At 35.1% G+C, this 18,055-nt stretch overlaps 1 protein-coding gene across 1 annotated transcript; it reads right to left on the bottom strand.

The window, feature by feature from the left end:
* Positions 1-4,099: 4,099 nt before the first annotated feature.
* LOC141451317 (uncharacterized) lies at positions 4,100-11,532 on the bottom strand. The gene is made up of 3 exons (XM_074122600.1): positions 9,411-11,532; positions 5,866-6,072; positions 4,100-4,951 (listed from the first exon to the last, which is right to left on the bottom strand). Exons 1-2 carry the CDS (start codon positions 9,538-9,540, stop codon positions 5,894-5,896), a joined length of 309 nt encoding a protein of 102 aa, XP_073978701.1. The 5' UTR covers positions 9,541-11,532; the 3' UTR covers positions 4,100-4,951; positions 5,866-5,893.
* Between the last annotated feature and the right edge of the window lie 6,523 nt (positions 11,533-18,055).

Below are 18,055 nucleotides of genomic sequence, written 5' to 3'. Positions count from 1 at the left end.
GATAAACCATACCTTGGTGCAATTTACCTCTCACCTTCTATGTGGATGTCTTTCCCAAATAATGGGATAAAGGTTCTGTGTGCATGTTCTAAGAAGTTTGAGAAGCGTGAAGTCAGGGATAACAATTTACAGGTATTAATGCCTTCCTCGATTAAAACTGTAGAGTTTAGACTAAAACCTGTAAAGAAACGAACTACTCAATCGAAATTTTCTTCCGATTAGATATCGTGGAAGGGCACTGACCGCTAAAATACATTACAATAGATTTCTCATTTAACGCATTAAATAAAAGTCCAAAGATCGAAACCAGTACCGCGACTTTGCTGTTCACACCTTTAACTGTCCTGCCATCTGCAAGAGAAAACAGTACCTTCGCAACTTAAGAGTTGTGTTACAATTGTTAAAGACTAAGGAGGTTCGAAAGACTGTTTTTAGAGGCTACTTGCTACAAATAATAAGAACTGGGACTGAGGGTTAGCAGGCTAGAGAACAGAGTTCTCAAGGCGTATGAGAATTTGAATCTTCCTGATGGTCTCATAATTGAAGAGGAATATAATTGAGGAAATGAGATCAAAAGATAATTTCCTCTTAACCATTGTTTGAATTTCCTAAAACAAGAGTTTTGCTCATACTTTTGCTAATAAATAACAAAATACGGATCACGGTTAAAAGAAACCAGGGTGTCAATTTCCAATAGCACCATCCACTTAGTGTTAATGACAGCTCAAAAAACAATTCATTGTAAGAGATATTGTTTAATATAGTTATTTGATGACATACTTTTTCATTATTTTAAGCAGTAACAGTTTATTCACTGAAGGTAAATCTAAAAAAATAAATAAATAAACGATTTTTAAATTTTGTCAATTTAATTTCTGAATGAATTTCAAAATTCCGTTTTTATGCTTTTGATTATTAGTTTTGTTAAACAAATTTTTGCTTCGTGACTTCTTTTAATATTAAAACATCTAATATTAATATTAAACTTTTCACCCTTAAGATTTTTTCCAGGAGATTTCCAGTGGATGGGAATACTTTAGACATTATGTCTATTCTTTTGTTTCTGTGAAATTATTAATTAATTCACGTTTTTCTCAAAAATACCATTTTACTGGAATAAACTGTCTTTGAAGCCAATTATCATTTATTTTTAAAAAAGTCGAAGTCTGAAAAAACTTTGTCAGGTAGAATTTTGGTGTTGAAGTTACTCATAGAAGGAGTTGTTAAAGCGCTTAAATTTGAATTTTCGGTGGTGATTCAATTTATAAATTAATTTTTAGGAGTTCGTGTTATTTCGAGCTGTAATTGATAATAAAAAGAAAAAGAAAATATATTCAAAAATTAATAATGGCTAAAGTTCAAAACGTAATGAAAATGCAATTGGCTCGAATATTAGTTGACAGTTTTAGGCGAATGGACAATAATTATAGAGGGCATTGCGCAGGCCCAGTGGTATTGCAGCTAGCCTAATGCGGCAGCTTTGCAAACCACATCTATGCCTCCTCTAGTCCCTGCCCCGCACGTAACAATATCACTCACACTAATGCCTGGACGGCACACAGTTAACGCTCCCTCCTGAGGCTAGTGAGAGAGGGTTGGCTAGCGAACCCACTAACCCATAGGTTCTCTGCAAAAGAGTGTTAACAGCAATCTTAATTTTATTTGCATATTCCTCGCCACCCTACTTCCTCCTTAAATTTGGCACGCCAGTGGGGCGAGCATCTACCCGGCCGTCTCCAGCCACTAAAATCTAAACCAACCACAGTCAACTGCATGCACAAATACTATCGCAAATACACTTTCAACCTCATATACTTGGCTAACTAAACTTAATTCTTGGTCACTGCCTCCACTGGATTATATGAAAGGAAGTAGTTCATTTTCTAAATCATATTCCTTCCCTCCATAGTTCCACAATCAAGGGCGCCATAACCAGCCACCTGTTATTACCTTCCCTTTCTCCTTTTAGAGGAATTACAGTGGCAAAACTTATGTAATTAAGGTTTCCAATATTGAATTTTAGAAATATGAGAATATAAGTATAAGATCTCAAAAACTAAAAGTAGCAGTACACTCCATTTTGGAAATTTGTAATGGTATCACCACCATTCCTAATTCTAGGAACATTGGGAGTACTCTGGTCCGGTCATGGGCCACCAGCTCTAGGTGAGCCACTCAGACCTAGCAAACTCTCACCAAGAGTTTTAGGACTTTTCAGTAGATGTTAACCTATGGCGAGCATGCAACACAGAAGTCCATCTGACTAGCTTCTGCTGGACAAGGCAAATTGCTCACCTCTTAGAATAAAAGTCCCGCAGGTAACTGACTCAGGCCAGCCCGAGAATTCTTGCTTACTTAGTTTGGCATTAGACTAATTATAATTCTCAAAAAGTTAAAAAAAAAGACGTCCACAAGGTTTCTTCTATAAATGGTCTGCAAACGTCTTTCTGATAAAGAAACCCAAAGGCAAAGCTTTCCTGTAGTCTCCAAGGCTGAGCTCAGCAAAAATATGTTTCGAAGACAAAGAAAACATTGATTTAATTAGTTCTTGGGTAACTATCTTTCAGAATGAGGACCTTTATGAATAAGGGGAATCAAAACGATCATAAAAAAGAACTGGAAGGCTAGGTGGGGTCTCAGCCTCCTACACGATGGCCACTCTCACTGGATATTACTTGAGTGAGTTGAGAGGATGAGTGAAAACAATGTGGTGCGAATACTACTCTAACGGAAACGCAGGTTGCTTTGAGTATAACTCGCGGTAAATTTGAATTGAAAGATTTCCTATTTGCTCTGATATCTTTTCTATTAGAAAAATTTCCTTAATTTGAAATTTTATAATTTGTGAACAGACTTTATAATTTTAATTAAACAGATACTTTAATCGAATCTTCGTGTTCCATTAATGAATAAATATTGGTTTAGTGACCGTAAAATATTAAATTAAGGATTCAAATTGGCGAGGAATCGGTCCAAATAAAAATTCATTTCCATTAATCCATTAATCATTTAATTTAAAGGCAAATATAAAAGCCGGAACTATGAAAAATTTACATTTCATATCCAAAACAGTTTTTCATTTATCTCAGCGTTGAAGGTTGAAAAATGTTATATCTTTATGAAGTGAAGCCAGTTAGGAGACTATACAATTATTATTTTAGACTCACGTTACTGCTTGCACTCTGTCTAACTACGATGCGAGAAAGACCCCTTGGCACATGAAGACCGGAGTAGTCTATGCGCTAAAACTACTGTAGAAAACTATAACTGCGTGTTGGCAGAACAAGAAGCCTCTTTTGGCTGCTGGGCAATGTGGAACAGAATCCTCCTCATGCTCTATGGGGTCTGCCAGCAGTTTTGGATAAAATGCGTCATCCAAGAAGAGTTACTTTCCCTCTTTACTTTTTCCAGAGATTTATTTACATTAGCATCTAAATTAAACTTGTATTCAATATGAAGAAACTTTTGTATTAATTTCATCTCTTTTAGCAAACAAAGATGGAGAAAAATAAGCGATAAAGAAAAAGATAATTTATTTGAAAGGAACCGCATTTTAGTTATGCTATAAGTTCTACAAAAGTGTTTCTGATTATGAGAATGTGAAACTATTACAGTTCTGACTAAGATAAAGCAAGAAAAACAAAAATAGTTTGAAATTCATTACATTCATTCTACAGAATTTGAAAAACTTCTTTGTTTTTAACTGTCGATTCCAAATTAAACTGTTCCTTACTCATGTTAAACTTTTATAAGAATAAAATTTGTCATCGAATTATTTAAATTGTAGTTGCTCAATTTTATACTTTCAGTTTTCAGCAATTTACAGGAGATCTGATTCCAAAGATGTTCTTTAGGTCGTAAAAAGATTATTCACTTTACCAGATACACTCATTTCAGAGACGTTATCTGAAGGAGTTGACATTCATTCTCTTAGTGAATCGATAAAATGTTGGGGAATCTAAAAATTAGTTATAATTGGAAGTTTGAAGAAAAGTTGTGAGTTAGAATTTGGTAAATTGTAGCATGAAAAAGTCGTGAGAGAGATTTACACCAAATTTTATTCAACTTTCTTTGACAAGAGAAAGTATTTCTATCATGCAAAATTTTCAGCATCGAGTTTCAGCGAACATACTTTTTAGAATACCCTGAACAGAGAGAGGGGAAAAAAGTAGATGAAGAATTAACAGATCTTACACCAGAAATGAAGAAATGTACCTCCTTAGTACAAATTATTATTTTTTGCCCAGAAGCTGCTGGAGAGAAAAATATATGGTCGACTTTTTATAATTTCTTTTTAACTTCTAAGGTTATAAATTTTGGCCACTTTATGTTTCTAGCTAATTACTTTATCAGTCATTTATCAGATTCACAAGCATTTTATTCTTGTGACAGTAATTATAATAAGGATTTCCTTATTTTAAGGAAGAAAGAATTGATAATTTAATTTCCTTAACTTTTCTCATTAATGTCTGTTTTTTTTTTTTTTAAGGAACAGGAAATATGTAATAATCTAATTTTCAGTGAATTTCCCGTTCATAACATAACTCTTTATTCATTAGACGTTAAAACAAAAAAAATGTATTTTACCTCTCTTTACAAAATCAATTCTCTACAAATTGGTTCACTTCTTTCAAGGTTGTTACCAATAAAAAAAAGAGTAAAAATCTTGTGTTTTTTTCACTCCCCAGACTTTTTCTTACTCAGTTTTTACTTTGTCCTCAAACTTGGAAGTTTTACTAAAAAAAATATAGTTCGAATTGTAATCGAGAAAATCACGGAAAATACACCCAATAAATTTGAACTTTTCGTCTCTCAGTTTTCTAACAACTCGGAATTACAGCAACTCATTTAATCCCTCGTTAATGATAAACAGGATACAGGGCTATAAATTCCATTTAAGTGGCACTTGAGAGACAAGCCTACTTCACTTCTCTCCTTCAATTGAGTGCACCTGGAAAATATTTTAAACAAAATTATAGAGCTATAAGTAAACATTGAGTGTACTAGTTTAAAAAAAAAAAATCTTTCGACCCATTTTTGGGAGCTTCAGAAACGTAGGCTACAAGGAGATCACAGTTGCAAGGAGAGTTAAAAACATTTTAAGGGATATTAGTGATTCGGAGGAGCTTTTCTGATTGAAAGGGTTGTATCCTGTAGATATTGGAAGCTATGGCTGAGCCCTAAAGATCTATTCCATTTTTTGTCCAGAAAAGTTTCGGTATTCCATTGTGAGGTTAAGTAGTTCGTTGCTTGAAAGTAAAAGTTTCGAATTTTTTGTAGAGAAGTCTGGAGAGAAGTTGGAACCGTTTCTTTAGTTCTTTCCGTTTAAGCCTAGTATGTGGATTCCAGGTTAGGCGTTTGTCCATGAAGAGTCCTAGGTTCTTAACACAATCTGCTGTGGGAAGACGAGTGAGGTTTAGGTAAACGGGTGGAAGAATAGTTCACCTGAGGGAGAATGTAACCTAATTACATTTGTATTCATTTATTATAATTCTCCATTTCTTTAGGCAACGCTCAAAAGATTCTATTAGGGATTGAAAGAAGCGACAGGCCAGGACAGGGTCTTTCTGAGGGGAGAGGATTGCCATGTCTTCGGCATAAGTAAAAGAAAAAAATATGGTAGAGATATCAGCGGAGTATATTGTGTAAAATGCAGGCCCAAGGACTCCTGGGGAACACTTGCACCAGATCCTTTCGTTGGACCCGTTTAAAGTAGAATAAAAAATCAGTTAAATGGTTTCGATTCAGGGAATTGGTTCTTGTTGAAAGATTTTCATTACCAAGTTGTAGTTCTTTCACTTTTCACTTTTTTGTGTTAAAGTAGAAATTCCTCTGGCAACTCAATACAAGAAGTTTGATAGCTACCTGTTACTACGGCAAGAAAGGGATCAGTTCAGTAGTTAGCGTACTGGATTTCAACGCTGAGATCCCGTGTACGAATCCAGCTGCTGGCCCTTAGATTTTTTCTTTCTAGAAGTTTCTTACTGCCCGACGTCCGATGATGGTTGACTGTAACGAGAGAACAATGTCCGAAAGCCGACAGTGCACTGATTACCTCTGATGTTGATGCACCTTACATTAAAAAAAATTAAATAAATGAAAATAAATAAAATTTCAACTTAATTTTTAATTATATATAACATTTATTTATATACTGTTAATTAAAGTAAACATAAGTCAGATAAATATAAGCTAAGTTTACATTATAAAACAATTATTTAGATAAAATATTATTTTTGTTTTATAATATATTTAAATTAAATGTAAATCTATTTCTTTCTATCTAATTATTTTTTAGCACTAGAAGTGGTTAATTAACCACTTTTATCTATGTCTATTCTTAGAAAAATATGTGGAAATGAATATTTCAAAAATAATTTAAAGTTAAATTTACATGAAAACTTTCTTGACGCAATGAAATAGACAGGAGCAGGCGCCACGTAGCCCGTGGGGACAGTGTTGGGTCCTCTACGCATGGATCATCAGGGCAAATAAAAGATTTCATTTATTGAACAAATATAACTGAAAATGTAAAGTTCATCTAAAATATACTTTTATTCGTGGAGAATCTGAAGCCTCTGGGATCAATAAAGCATATTTCACAGTGAATTCCTAGCACAATAAGTATGTGTGGGGGCTTAAATGAGGCGGAAATGATTCAAGCACCTAGGGTAGGTTTTTAACAGAAAGAAAATAAAACAACTTTGCATGTAATTTGTCATAGGAAACGCAAGTGAAAGAAGCAAAGAGTTTAGGCTTTACGGTAGGACAGCTTTGCGGCTTTTATCTTATTAGATGGCAGACAGGAAGTCTATTTCAACAGGTGGTTAACAGAATAGCCCTATTGGGGCAAAGCAGCTGGCCGAAATGATGAGCAATTTCAATTCAGTCTGCCGCTTCATTCTCCGGTTCCGCTCATCTTCGTAAAGCAAATAAAAACTTCTAAATGAAGTATACAGCATGGTTCATTAAAAAAGAAGTTTTGGTACAAAAAACAATTGTTACTTGTAGAGTTCAAAAGTAAAATGAGTTCGTTCTATTCGTGAGTTGCTAGAACTCGTTTCGAACTATAGAGTGAAGAATTTCTCTATTCTTTGAGGCTGAGGATGAAACCTGGGTAGTTCTGGATAAAACCTAGGGCTCTTTTAGTTCAACAGAGACAATTAGAATCAATACAATAAGAGGAAGTCATGTGAGTCGTTCTTCAGAACTTTTCTGAGCACTTACAATCTCTAAATCAAAATAAAAAAATATACTTATCCATATTAAGAGAGATATCCATATTGTGACTATGTCCATATCTTCATCCATATTGTGACTACAATTAAACTGTTAAAAACCAGTTTTTTAAAGATAACCATATCAAAATTGAAGTAATGGTTAATTTTAGTGCAGGCTTTGTATGAAATTTTTATTAAGTGGACATCGCATTTTGAAACGAGTCACGATAAGAAGCTACATATATACGGTCTCACTCTTTAATAAATCAAGTAACGCTACATAAAAAACAATCTGCACGCTATGAAAATAATTTCATGATAAACTACCATTTATTTTAAATTATAAAATATTATATTTACTACTTTTATAAAGGTTTTGGATGATTACAAATAATAAATATTTTAAGTTTCAAAATGAATAAAGTAAAAGAAAATATTAGTTTGTTTGGTCTATTAAAGAATCGTAAACTTCGATAAATCGAAGTATGCTTATCAAAATCTCCCTTTGTTTAAGTTAAATATTTCCTTCTATGTAAATTCAAAAATGTGGAAAATAAGAGGCTCCAGGAAGTTCAAAAGGATACGTTTTAGCAGCAATCACGTATTGGCTGAAGTCACCTACAAAGCTTAGGTCAATAAGTTGTACCATTCGGTAGAATTTACATTAGCAAGTAACAAAAAGCTATAAGCGAACAAGAACAGTTCGGAACCTTCAACTAACTAGTATATTGAAATGTTCTTTAAACGGAGACGGGTGCTCTGAGGCATAGAGCCTAGGCCAAGAGGGAGCTCACTACCTACCCTATAAAGGAGACGGGTGCCCTGAGGCATAGAGCCTAGGCCAAGAGGGAGCTCACTACCTACCCTATAAAGGAGACGGGTGCCCTGAGGCATAGAGCCTAGGCCAAGAGGGAACTCACTACCTACCCTATAAAGGAGACGGGTGCCCTGAGGCATAGAGCCTAGGCCAAGAGGGAGCTCACTACCTACCCTATAAAGGAGACGGGTGCCCTGAGGCATAGAGCCTAGGCCAAGAGGGAACTCACTACCTACCCTATAAAGGAGACGGGTGCCCTGAGGCATAGAGCCTAGGCCAAGAGGGAACTCACTACCTACCCTATAAAGGAGACGGGTGCTCTGAGGCATAGAGCCTAGGCCAAGAGGGAGCTCACTACCTACCCTATAAAGGAGACGGGTGCCCTGAGGCATAGAGCCTAGGCCAAGAGGGAACTCACTACCTACCCTATAAAGGAGACGGGTGCCCTGAGGCATAGAGCCTAGGCCAAGAGGGAACTCACTACCTACCCTATAAAGGAGACGGGTGCCCTGAGGCATAGAGCCTAGGCCAAGAGGGAACTCACTACCTACCCTATAAAGGAGACGGGTGCCCTGAGGCATAGAGCCTAGGCCAAGAGGGAACTCACTACCTACCCTATAAAGGAGACGGGTGCCCTGAGGCATAGAGCCTAGGCCAAGAGGGAACTCACTACCTACCCTATAAAGGAGACGGGTGCCCTGAGGCATAGAGCCTAGGCCAAGAGGGAACTCACTACCTACCCTATAAAGGAGACGGGTGCCCTGAGGCATAGAGCCTAGGCCAAGAGGGAACTCACTACCTACCCTATAAAGGAGACGGGTGCCCTGAGGCATAGAGCCTAGGCCAAGAGGGAACTCACTACCTACCCTATAAAGGAGACGGGTGCTCTGAGGCATAGAGCCTAGGCCAAGAGGGAGCTCACTACCTACCCTATAAAGGAGACGGGTGCCCTGAGGCATAGAGCCTAGGCCAAGAGGGAACTCACTACCTACCCTATAAAGGAGACGGGTGCCCTGAGGCATAGAGCCTAGGCCAAGAGGGAACTCACTACCTACCCTATAAAGGAGACGGGTGCCCTGAGGCATAGAGCCTAGGCCAAGAGGGAACTCACTACCTACCCTATAAAGGAGACGGGTGCCCTGAGGCATAGAGCCTAGGCCAAGAGGGAACTCACTACCTACCCTATAAAGGAGACGGGTGCCCTGAGGCATAGAGCCTAGGCCAAGAGGGAACTCACTACCTACCCTATAAAAAAAACCCCTAATACTCATATTCATTTCTCACTTTGGTTTACCTTAAACCTACCACTTTATTTACAGCACCTTCTCATCAAATCCAGAGACAGGTTTAAGAACTTTTTCTTTGCCGATTACCTCCTCTCCAATTATGCTTCTTAATCTGCTCTGCATTCAGCCCAAGTATTGCCAAAAGGTAGTGCGCCACCGACTCTGCACACTCTTCACTACCAGACAGCTGATTCTGAGCTCGCTGAATTATCTTCATGTTGACAAAAAGGAGCTATTGTGATTCTAGAAAACTGTGACCTGGAGATGTCTTGTTTTCCTCAAAGTGAACCTGTATCAAAGTGAACTAACATTTAGTAAAAAAGCAAAGATTTTATTTAATAAAGGGATAGCTATTCCTTACATTAAGTTTTCATACTAAACTTTTTTTTTAGGCCGAAAGTTTAACGTTATTTAACATTTTTTTCTTTTAAAAACGACAGCAAAAGTTCCAGTCAATAGAAAGAAACAAAACGCTAGAGGCTTTAATTGACCTTCATCACGGCAAAGTAAATAAAGATAGAAGAGTTGTTTTCTTTTGGCAAGATGATGAAGTGGAGGATATGCTGAGAAAATAAGTGGGTAAGATCAGTATCCAATCAGACTTTTCCGATTAAGCATTGCTTTGCTGTCCTTGCCTTCTTGGGGAAAGAGAAACCTCTCTATTTCGTAAAACAAATTCTTTTACAACTCTCGTTTGATTTATTGACTAATGAAGTCCGGTATTTTGGTTTATTGAGGTTCGATTTTGTTGGTTCCGGAAAGTAATAAACTTGTTTTGCTGACCAAAGTTCTTTCTGATCTACTTTTAATCTTACGAGATTTTCTAAAAATATCATCTCCACAATTTGGCTTTAGTTGTCCATTTCTGAAAAACCATAATTAATTAATAATAATATAATAATTTAGGGCTAGAGCAGCGACCTTTTAATTTCGGCGAATATTAATTCCTACGTGAAACTAATTAACGTCACGTTTCCGTCAAAAGTACCTGTTTAATATGAACTATATTGACGTTAAATACAATTTTGTAAAATTTCTTTGTTTGAATAAAACTTCTAAAATAGAGGAGAGTGTGCAAATTTTTTTAAGAGAAGTCGTGTGAGTCTTCAAATATCGATTTTTATTTGTAGAATTGAAGAGTAGGGATATTATTTTGCTTCATTTCTCTCTAAAGTACTAAACACTGTATTGTAGATCTTTTGATTAGTGGGTTTAATTTTAAGATAAAGGCGGCAATAGAATGCTTTGGAAATTGAACAGACCAAGAAGTTGCTTAGAATCTTGCTAAAAGGCGAACCCAGAAGGGCAAGGGTGAATGAAGGATCAATGGTGACGATAGAGAAGGCTGCCTTTGACGTGTTCAAAGAAACCATCCTAGGTATTCGCCCCAGTTTCTGCTATGCCCTTGTAAATGGCTAGGGTACATTGTACAACTTTGCTCCAAAGTGATTATCTGGAAATTAAATAAGTTACATTCAATTAAATTAAACAAAATATTTATTGCTACTTTTTTGGTTAATAAAGGATTGTGAAATTATGAAGTCAAAATATAACTTAGGGTAATGACAAATTTTGGCACTTTTTTTATTAATCAATGCTTTCACTTGGCTAATTGGCTATTTTGCGGTGCGCGCTCGTAAAGAGTTGATTACTGTTTTTACGCAACCAAACAGGATATAAATGGCAATTTCCTCCTGCTCCTGCTACAATCTGCGCAGGAACTCTGAGTCAGTAGCAGGCTGAGAAGAAGTTTTCTAACCCTACAGTGGTCCGCAAAGGAAGCCTAAGGGCAAAGCACTCAGCTAGGTCTATGTCGCATTAAAACGTGTCATTTGTCTTGTCAATACAAAATAGTTGGATCGCCCACTATGTAGCAAGGTAACCAAAACCTGCCCCTTTTACCTTTTCATAATGGCACGACAGACTCAAGAATAAAGGCAGAAGTTCGGGCTGTTTACGGGCGTTGTCATTCTCTCCATGCTCAAGTTTCTTCCTTGGTTTCCGTGATTTAGGTGGTGCCACGATTAGCTAGCAGAAACTATATTTAGAGATAGACGTTTAAAGCTAATGTGGGAGGTTCGTTGGAAAGTTCGTTGGGCATCCTGCAATGGGGCAGGGCAAGCACTCGGTCCAAATAGCTAAGCTTTATAATTGGAGATGTAAGTTAGTTTGAGCCATCATACGATATACAACTTCATTCCACTAGCCACTGCTGACCAAGACAATCGGCTCACTCGTTGCGGTAATGCCGTTGGAAGTAAGGTAAGTAAGGTCGGTCACTGTATCCGCATTGCAATATCTAGTTTGCGACATGAGGTCTGTAGTTCTTGGAGACCAGAGGCACAAAGACTTGAATATACTGGTGAGATCTTATAATCCTAAACAAAGGTGTGATAGTTCCTACTAAACAGGGTAGGGTTGTTTTACCTAGAGCCCCTATGCAAGCAGATCCTATAAAAAAAAAAGGCTAATGAAAACCTGGACCCCGCAAATAGGTGTAATGCATTTTCTATTATACTTTCCAGAAGATAAGCCTCTTAGGTTGAAGAGCCTTGACGCCTCCTAACTCAATCTAATTTCGTCACTCAGAGGGAATCTACTTATACAGAAGGGGTCCTCTACATAATTCATAGAAGATAACATTAATTGGCGAGTAAAATTAAATGTTAAAAATAAATCCGTCAATAAAATGGTATTAGATTCAGAAAAAGTAGTGTGCCAATTTAACATCAAATTTTTATGACATTGAAATTTTTTAATAGCAATATCATAAAATACCATGTTCCTATGTTTGAGGAATTTTGTCAATTGTACATGTAAACTATAGAAAATTAGAATTTTTTGTAGTATTTATTTAATGTATTTGTATGAACGTCAAAGCCGAATGAAGCTTTATAAATTAAATTTTATAGTAAACCTGATACGATCAAATTTCACTAATTAAAACTGTCCGGTAGTACAGTTGTATAAGAGTTGATCGTCAAAAACTGTACGAAAAAACGAAACGTTGATACATAAGTAATCTGTTCAGATAAAACCGCTAATGCAAAATAAATAATTATTAAAATAAATAGCGAATAACCATCTTGTATTAACAAAATATTATTGACTCAATAATGAACAATCATCAAATAAACATGAAAAGATGATATTTTGCATCCATTCCAGCAATCTATAATATTTATAATAAATATGAATATATTTCTGGAGAGAAAAGCAATAAAATAATACTCACATTTGGTTGATTACCTTCAAATTAGGAATTGTATTTTCCTTTTAATCTATTGCAGATTATGAGGCTGAGAATAATATTTAAATTATATTTTAAAGGAAATTATGCCTGGAAAAAAGAATAAAATTAAAAGTTATTGATCTATTTTGCAAATAATGTAGCAAAGAAAATCGATAGATCCGTTTTTGAGAAAATAAAAAAGAATAAAACTGTAAAATTGATTCAGTAAAGATGCACTTCTAGGTAGCCGACTTTCTTCAAATTTAGAAGCTTAATTGTTTCTTATTAATATTATACAGGTGATAAGGTGTCACAGAAATGATTATTCAAAGGAAAGCCTATTCACCAGCACTGCTTTAATCAAATCTTCCTCGGAAAAAGGCTCAAATTGAACGTTATACTCGTAGATCAATATATATTTAATTAGCATACTAAGTTTAAAGAAAATCATAGATGCTGTTTTAAGGAAATCTTAAATTCAAAACATTTAATCTAGTGAAGTAATACTTTTGTTTGACCAATTTGGTGAAATTTTCTTGTTTTTTAATTAAAAATACCCCAAAAATACTAAACTCTAACTCTCCTTTCTGGGTTACATTGGACTCAGTCGGGTAACAATTTGTAAGCAACATCTTTCCGTTCTCAGCATACCTCAATACTGATATTTACGGTAAAATGGACATGATTGCAATACATGCTTTTTAACGATGACTGAGAGAAAGTAGAAAAGAATTGTTGAGCAAAGCTGAGTTTAGGAGAGCGAAGTGCTCTGAGGCAGTTAAAGACTACGAATAGGAACCGGTCGCTTAACTGGCAATCTATCAAAAATGCGAGCAGCATTAATATGTATATTTACATATATACAACTGTCCAAATGTTCGAACGTTACAGCATTATTATTTTGATAATATCTTAAAATATAAACATTTAAAAGTGGTTCTGGAAATGATTAAAATCTATAGAAATAAAGGCAGTTTTTCTTCATTTCAGAAAAACAAATATGGATATTGACAGACAGCTAACTGACTAGTTTTTAAAGATGAGAGAATTGAATGTTATGTAAGTGGTAAAAACGTAGAATTCACAAAAATGACAAAAATAATTTTCATAATCTATTGATTAGAAAACAAGATTTTTAACCTCAAATAACCATTAATTAGAGCAGAGCTGGATGTTACATATTGAGTCGCCCATACTTCATAATATAAGTTCAATAAACATTGGAAAAAGTTGGAATTCCTGAACTTGCTCGTCGAAAGAAATTGATTTTCCGAGTTTTTATTTTGCTCCGGGCTTCGCAGATGTCAGTGGCGGCCCATGCCCTATGATTGGTTTCTAAGGCGGCACCCACAGGTACTATATTATTTGAGAATTCTGCGATTTTTTTGGTATTTCACATCACAACGTTATAAAAACCAATTTTTCGGATTCTGAATCTACATATTTCTCTATTTTGTAACTTTCATACGATTGCTCTATTCCTTACAGTTGTAAAATAAAGCAGTTATAGATATTTTATTGAAGGCAGTTGTACGTAAATATCGTATTTTAAAAAGTAAAGTGAAGGTTAGGAGGAAAAAGTTAACTTACCAAACTTTTTCCCACTTAAGTATGCTATTAAGAGAACGTAGTCGGTGGTGATTTATACTACTCATGTACCTGTTGAACTTCTAACCACAATCTTCATTGATGATATTTGGTCTCTACAGGTATAACTATGTTTGTTTGTTTGTTAGCAATTTAGTAAATTCCATGAAATTCGGATTATGGTTGCAGTCTACTGTGGTCTCTACAGATTTCAACTGTGGCCTCTTTAGAGATCAACTGTGCTCTATAGATTTCAGATTTCACTTATTTTTAATCTCCACACAAACTTTATTCTACTTCGCGAAAACCTTATAGTAGTTTTAATACTTCAATAAGATATATGGTTTTGATTCATATAGTCTCTCGCCTCTACTGCAATTCCTAACAATCCACCACACCGACTGAATCTCCAGTGATCCTAAGATTTCCTTGATGCCTCAAGATCATCATTAACATCAATATCCTGTATAGAGTTCTATCACTGGGTAATAGAATTCTCTCCTCCTACAACTTACGCACCATTTATATCATCACGTTCATATTTATTTTTGATATACATTTACGAGTCTGTGCAGCATTTAAGTTGTCATTCAAATAAATAAATAAATAATTATTGTTTTGAGGGTCACTAGATATGATCTTATGCTTTGGCTATTATACATTCTTGCAACGAAAATCGGTTCAATAAGAAACTTGAATATTTATGTTTTGAACTATGGCTGTAGGCTTTAATAACACGCCTCTCTCTATTTGCCAAATATTTCCGAAAAATGTCTCAAAATTAAAAGTTTTGTTTTAGTCAGCACGCCATATTTAATAAAAACCATTAATGTATTGTTGAAAAAAAATCAAAACTTAAGAAAGCTATTTCATAAAGTTGTACTGCCGATTTTAAACTGATTTGAAAAATTCAAGCGACCATGTTCCCTATGAAGTCCTCAAAAATAATCAATGTTCATAGAAAAGTGCTTCAAATAAAACTGATAAATGTTTAAGTGGAGAAATAGTATTTTTAGTTTAAAAAAAAATCATTGGAACCATTTTCAAAAAAAAAAAAAATTAAAACTGAAAAATTGCTTTAGTATAGAAGCACTTCCAGCTGGCTTGGCTGAAACCTAAGTTCAAAAAGTATAAGTGGACTAAAACAGAATGGTTAAGCTGTCGTTTACTTGGTCTACGGACCATGAATTGTCTTAATGTTATCTTGAATTTCTTTTTGACAAAACTGTAACAGAAGTTTGCATTTTATTTTATTTTTGCATTGGAAGTTTGGAATTATTGAACCTACATTATTCTATTTAGGAGTCCGTCCAACGATAGATTTAGTACTTTAGAATAAAGTGGGCTAATTTGAATCATAGATGTATTGCTAGTAAATACTGGTAAAATATAAAAAATAGTTCATTAATTATTCTATCAAACTATAGAAAAATTGGCTAGTATTGGCTGAAAGTAGAGGGGGCCAAGATAGAGAGCAAGTATTGGAAGAGTAAGAGAAATTCTTGTTATTATTTATACTTGAAGCAAATTCTTAGTTATAGTTTATAGCTAAACTTAGATATTGCTTAAAAACAACTTCTGCTCTAATATATTTACATTAAACAATCGACTCATTCTATTCGGAAATATTTATATTATATCTGTTAAGAAGTAATAGATTCAAATAAGATCTTTGGAACGAATGATAAGAAATTATTACTTGTCTTAAAGATTACTAACGAAAAAATTGAAAGACAAAATAAAATAATTAATTATATTGAAAGAGAAATATAATTATAAAAGGTTGGAAAGAAACAGAAGGAAATAAAACATCAGAAATTGGAAGAAGAAATTATAGAACTATTAAGAAAAACACAAGTAAACTGCACACTCAATACTCAAAACAATAATAACAGTAACAACAGGAATAATGTTATTGCAACAAGCAAATATGGTAAAAGAAAAAAGAAATAAAAGAAAATCATGAGTGGAGAAGGCACCCAGTGGTGCCACTCCAGTAACGTGCTTTGCTCTCACGATAAGAGTAGATCACGAGGCCATCTTCTCTTCAATCTCCTTAGAGGATTACCTGGTAATGTGGAGGAAGATAGGTGTACTATGAGAGGGTTAGGATGAGCTGCTGTAGAGGAATGAAATTTTAAGAAACGAGTTTTAACAAGATCTGTAATGAAGGCGATTTTGAGGTCATTATGGATAGTGAGGTTAGATACGTAGAACGGAGCGTTAAGAAGTTTTCGAAGTATTTATGACTGTAATGCCTGGAGGCGTAGTGAGTTGGAACGCTTAGTCGATACCCATACTTCGATGTCGTATGACCAAATGGGTCGCAGTAACAGTAGATATAAGAGTCTTTTATTATGTAGGTTAAGTTTCGAACGTTTGTCAAGTAGTCTGGCGAGAAGTTTGTAGCGTTGGTTAGTTTCTTGTCTTTTCAGTCTAGTATGGGGATTCCATGTCAACCGTTTGTCTAAGTGCAGTCCAATTTGAAAACTTATTATTTTATTTGTTTTATTATAAAAAAAAAATTATTTGGAAACCAAATAAAAGGCTATATTATTATTGTATTTGGTTTTAAGAAAAAAAAAAATGCTGCAGTTTAAAGAAAACTGAAGATCTTAAAAAGTGTTCCCATAGCATTATTATATAATTGTAATAACTTAAGGCTTAGTGATTGTGTTAATTGAATGGGAAAATTTAAAAGTTATTTTAATAGAATCTCCAACTTTATTCACTCATGAAGTGAAAGTAAAAATTAAATTTCCTTAGGCAAGTTGTAGGAAATTTAGATGCTACTCAAAAGAGAGTGCAAAAGAAAACATTCCTTTTAAGTATTACTTAGATGAGCTTATTCAGGCGTCAAATCAAGCTTTCTATATAAAATAGCCAAGCTATGCTTCTGGGTAAAATTGTACCTTATCTCTGTACCTTAGACAGAGTAGAGCCATTTAAAATTAAGTATAGCTGAAAAGAAACTTCTAGACCTGTCCGGGTTTGTTCCCTCGTTACTAAATACCAGTTCGCAGTTTAACTGCAACACATGATGCACGAGGCTAGCTGAAACACAGAGAAGTCTGATGTTTTCAGTCACTATTTAACTTTTGAAAGATACGTAAAATATTTCATTCAACGTAAATGGAACTCGAAAAGACAGATTAATAAAGAAATAAATAAATCATATTAGTTTCGCCAAACAATTTTGCTAAACGATAAGTTTTGAAATTCAATAATATTGTTGATTTAGTATAAGTGTTCGACATGGAACATCAATTCCATTGCGTTCGATATTGCGAGGGTGGATTGAATACAGCTAAGAAGGAAAACACTCGCGCTATCAGACGACAGAAGTCAAACAACTCTAGTTGGCTCTTAAGCCAACAGGTAGCAGTTAAACATAATAGTAATAATGAATTGGACGAATTGGCCTCGGTAGCGAGCCCCAATCTCCACACTTAGCCGTGCGAAAATTGCCAATTATATTAAATGAAAGTAAGATTCACACTTGATCACAGTTGAGCCAAAAAAATAAAATAAAATAACAGGTTTCCGGCAAGTTATGTGAAGGCAAAGACCTTCATCCAGCTAACTACCTAGGATGTCCAGCATGTATACAGGAAAAGGGAAGAAGACGTATTCCTGAATTCCACAATAGCTGAGCACAGTCGAAAGGAATTAGGTGCCAGCTTCAAACAGGATGGAGTAAGCTATAAAGAAGTTGCAGTCAAACATATTTCTGGCAGGTCCTCTTCAGCCTTGATTAATCACGGACAGTTCTCTTAATGTCCTATCGCACTTTCCACATCTCTAAACGAACACACAGCTCCACTAACTTGCTAACACTAGCTACAAATGTCAATCTTTCTTTACTAACTTTAAATCATTATTCACACTCTTAGAACACTACTCTCATCACAGA

This window comes from Rhodnius prolixus, unplaced genomic scaffold, assembly GCF_049639745.1.
Source record: "Rhodnius prolixus isolate KJV_2025 unplaced genomic scaffold, Rpr scaffold_1, whole genome shotgun sequence".
Taxonomy (NCBI): domain Eukaryota; kingdom Metazoa; phylum Arthropoda; class Insecta; order Hemiptera; family Reduviidae; genus Rhodnius; species Rhodnius prolixus.
This window is presented reverse-complemented; position numbering and strand designations above follow the sequence as displayed.

What these genes read in the sequence shown, in the direction of transcription:
- LOC141451317 (XM_074122600.1), bottom strand. Translation starts at nt 9,540, where the DNA reads ATGAAGATAATTCAGCGAGCTCAGAATCAGCTGTCTGGTAGTGAAGAG. An exon ending in GAAGCATAATTGGAGAGGAG is followed by an intron (nt 6,073 to 9,410) that starts GTAATCGGCAAA and finishes TTTTAATGTAAG; the next exon opens with GTGCATCAACATCAGAGGTA.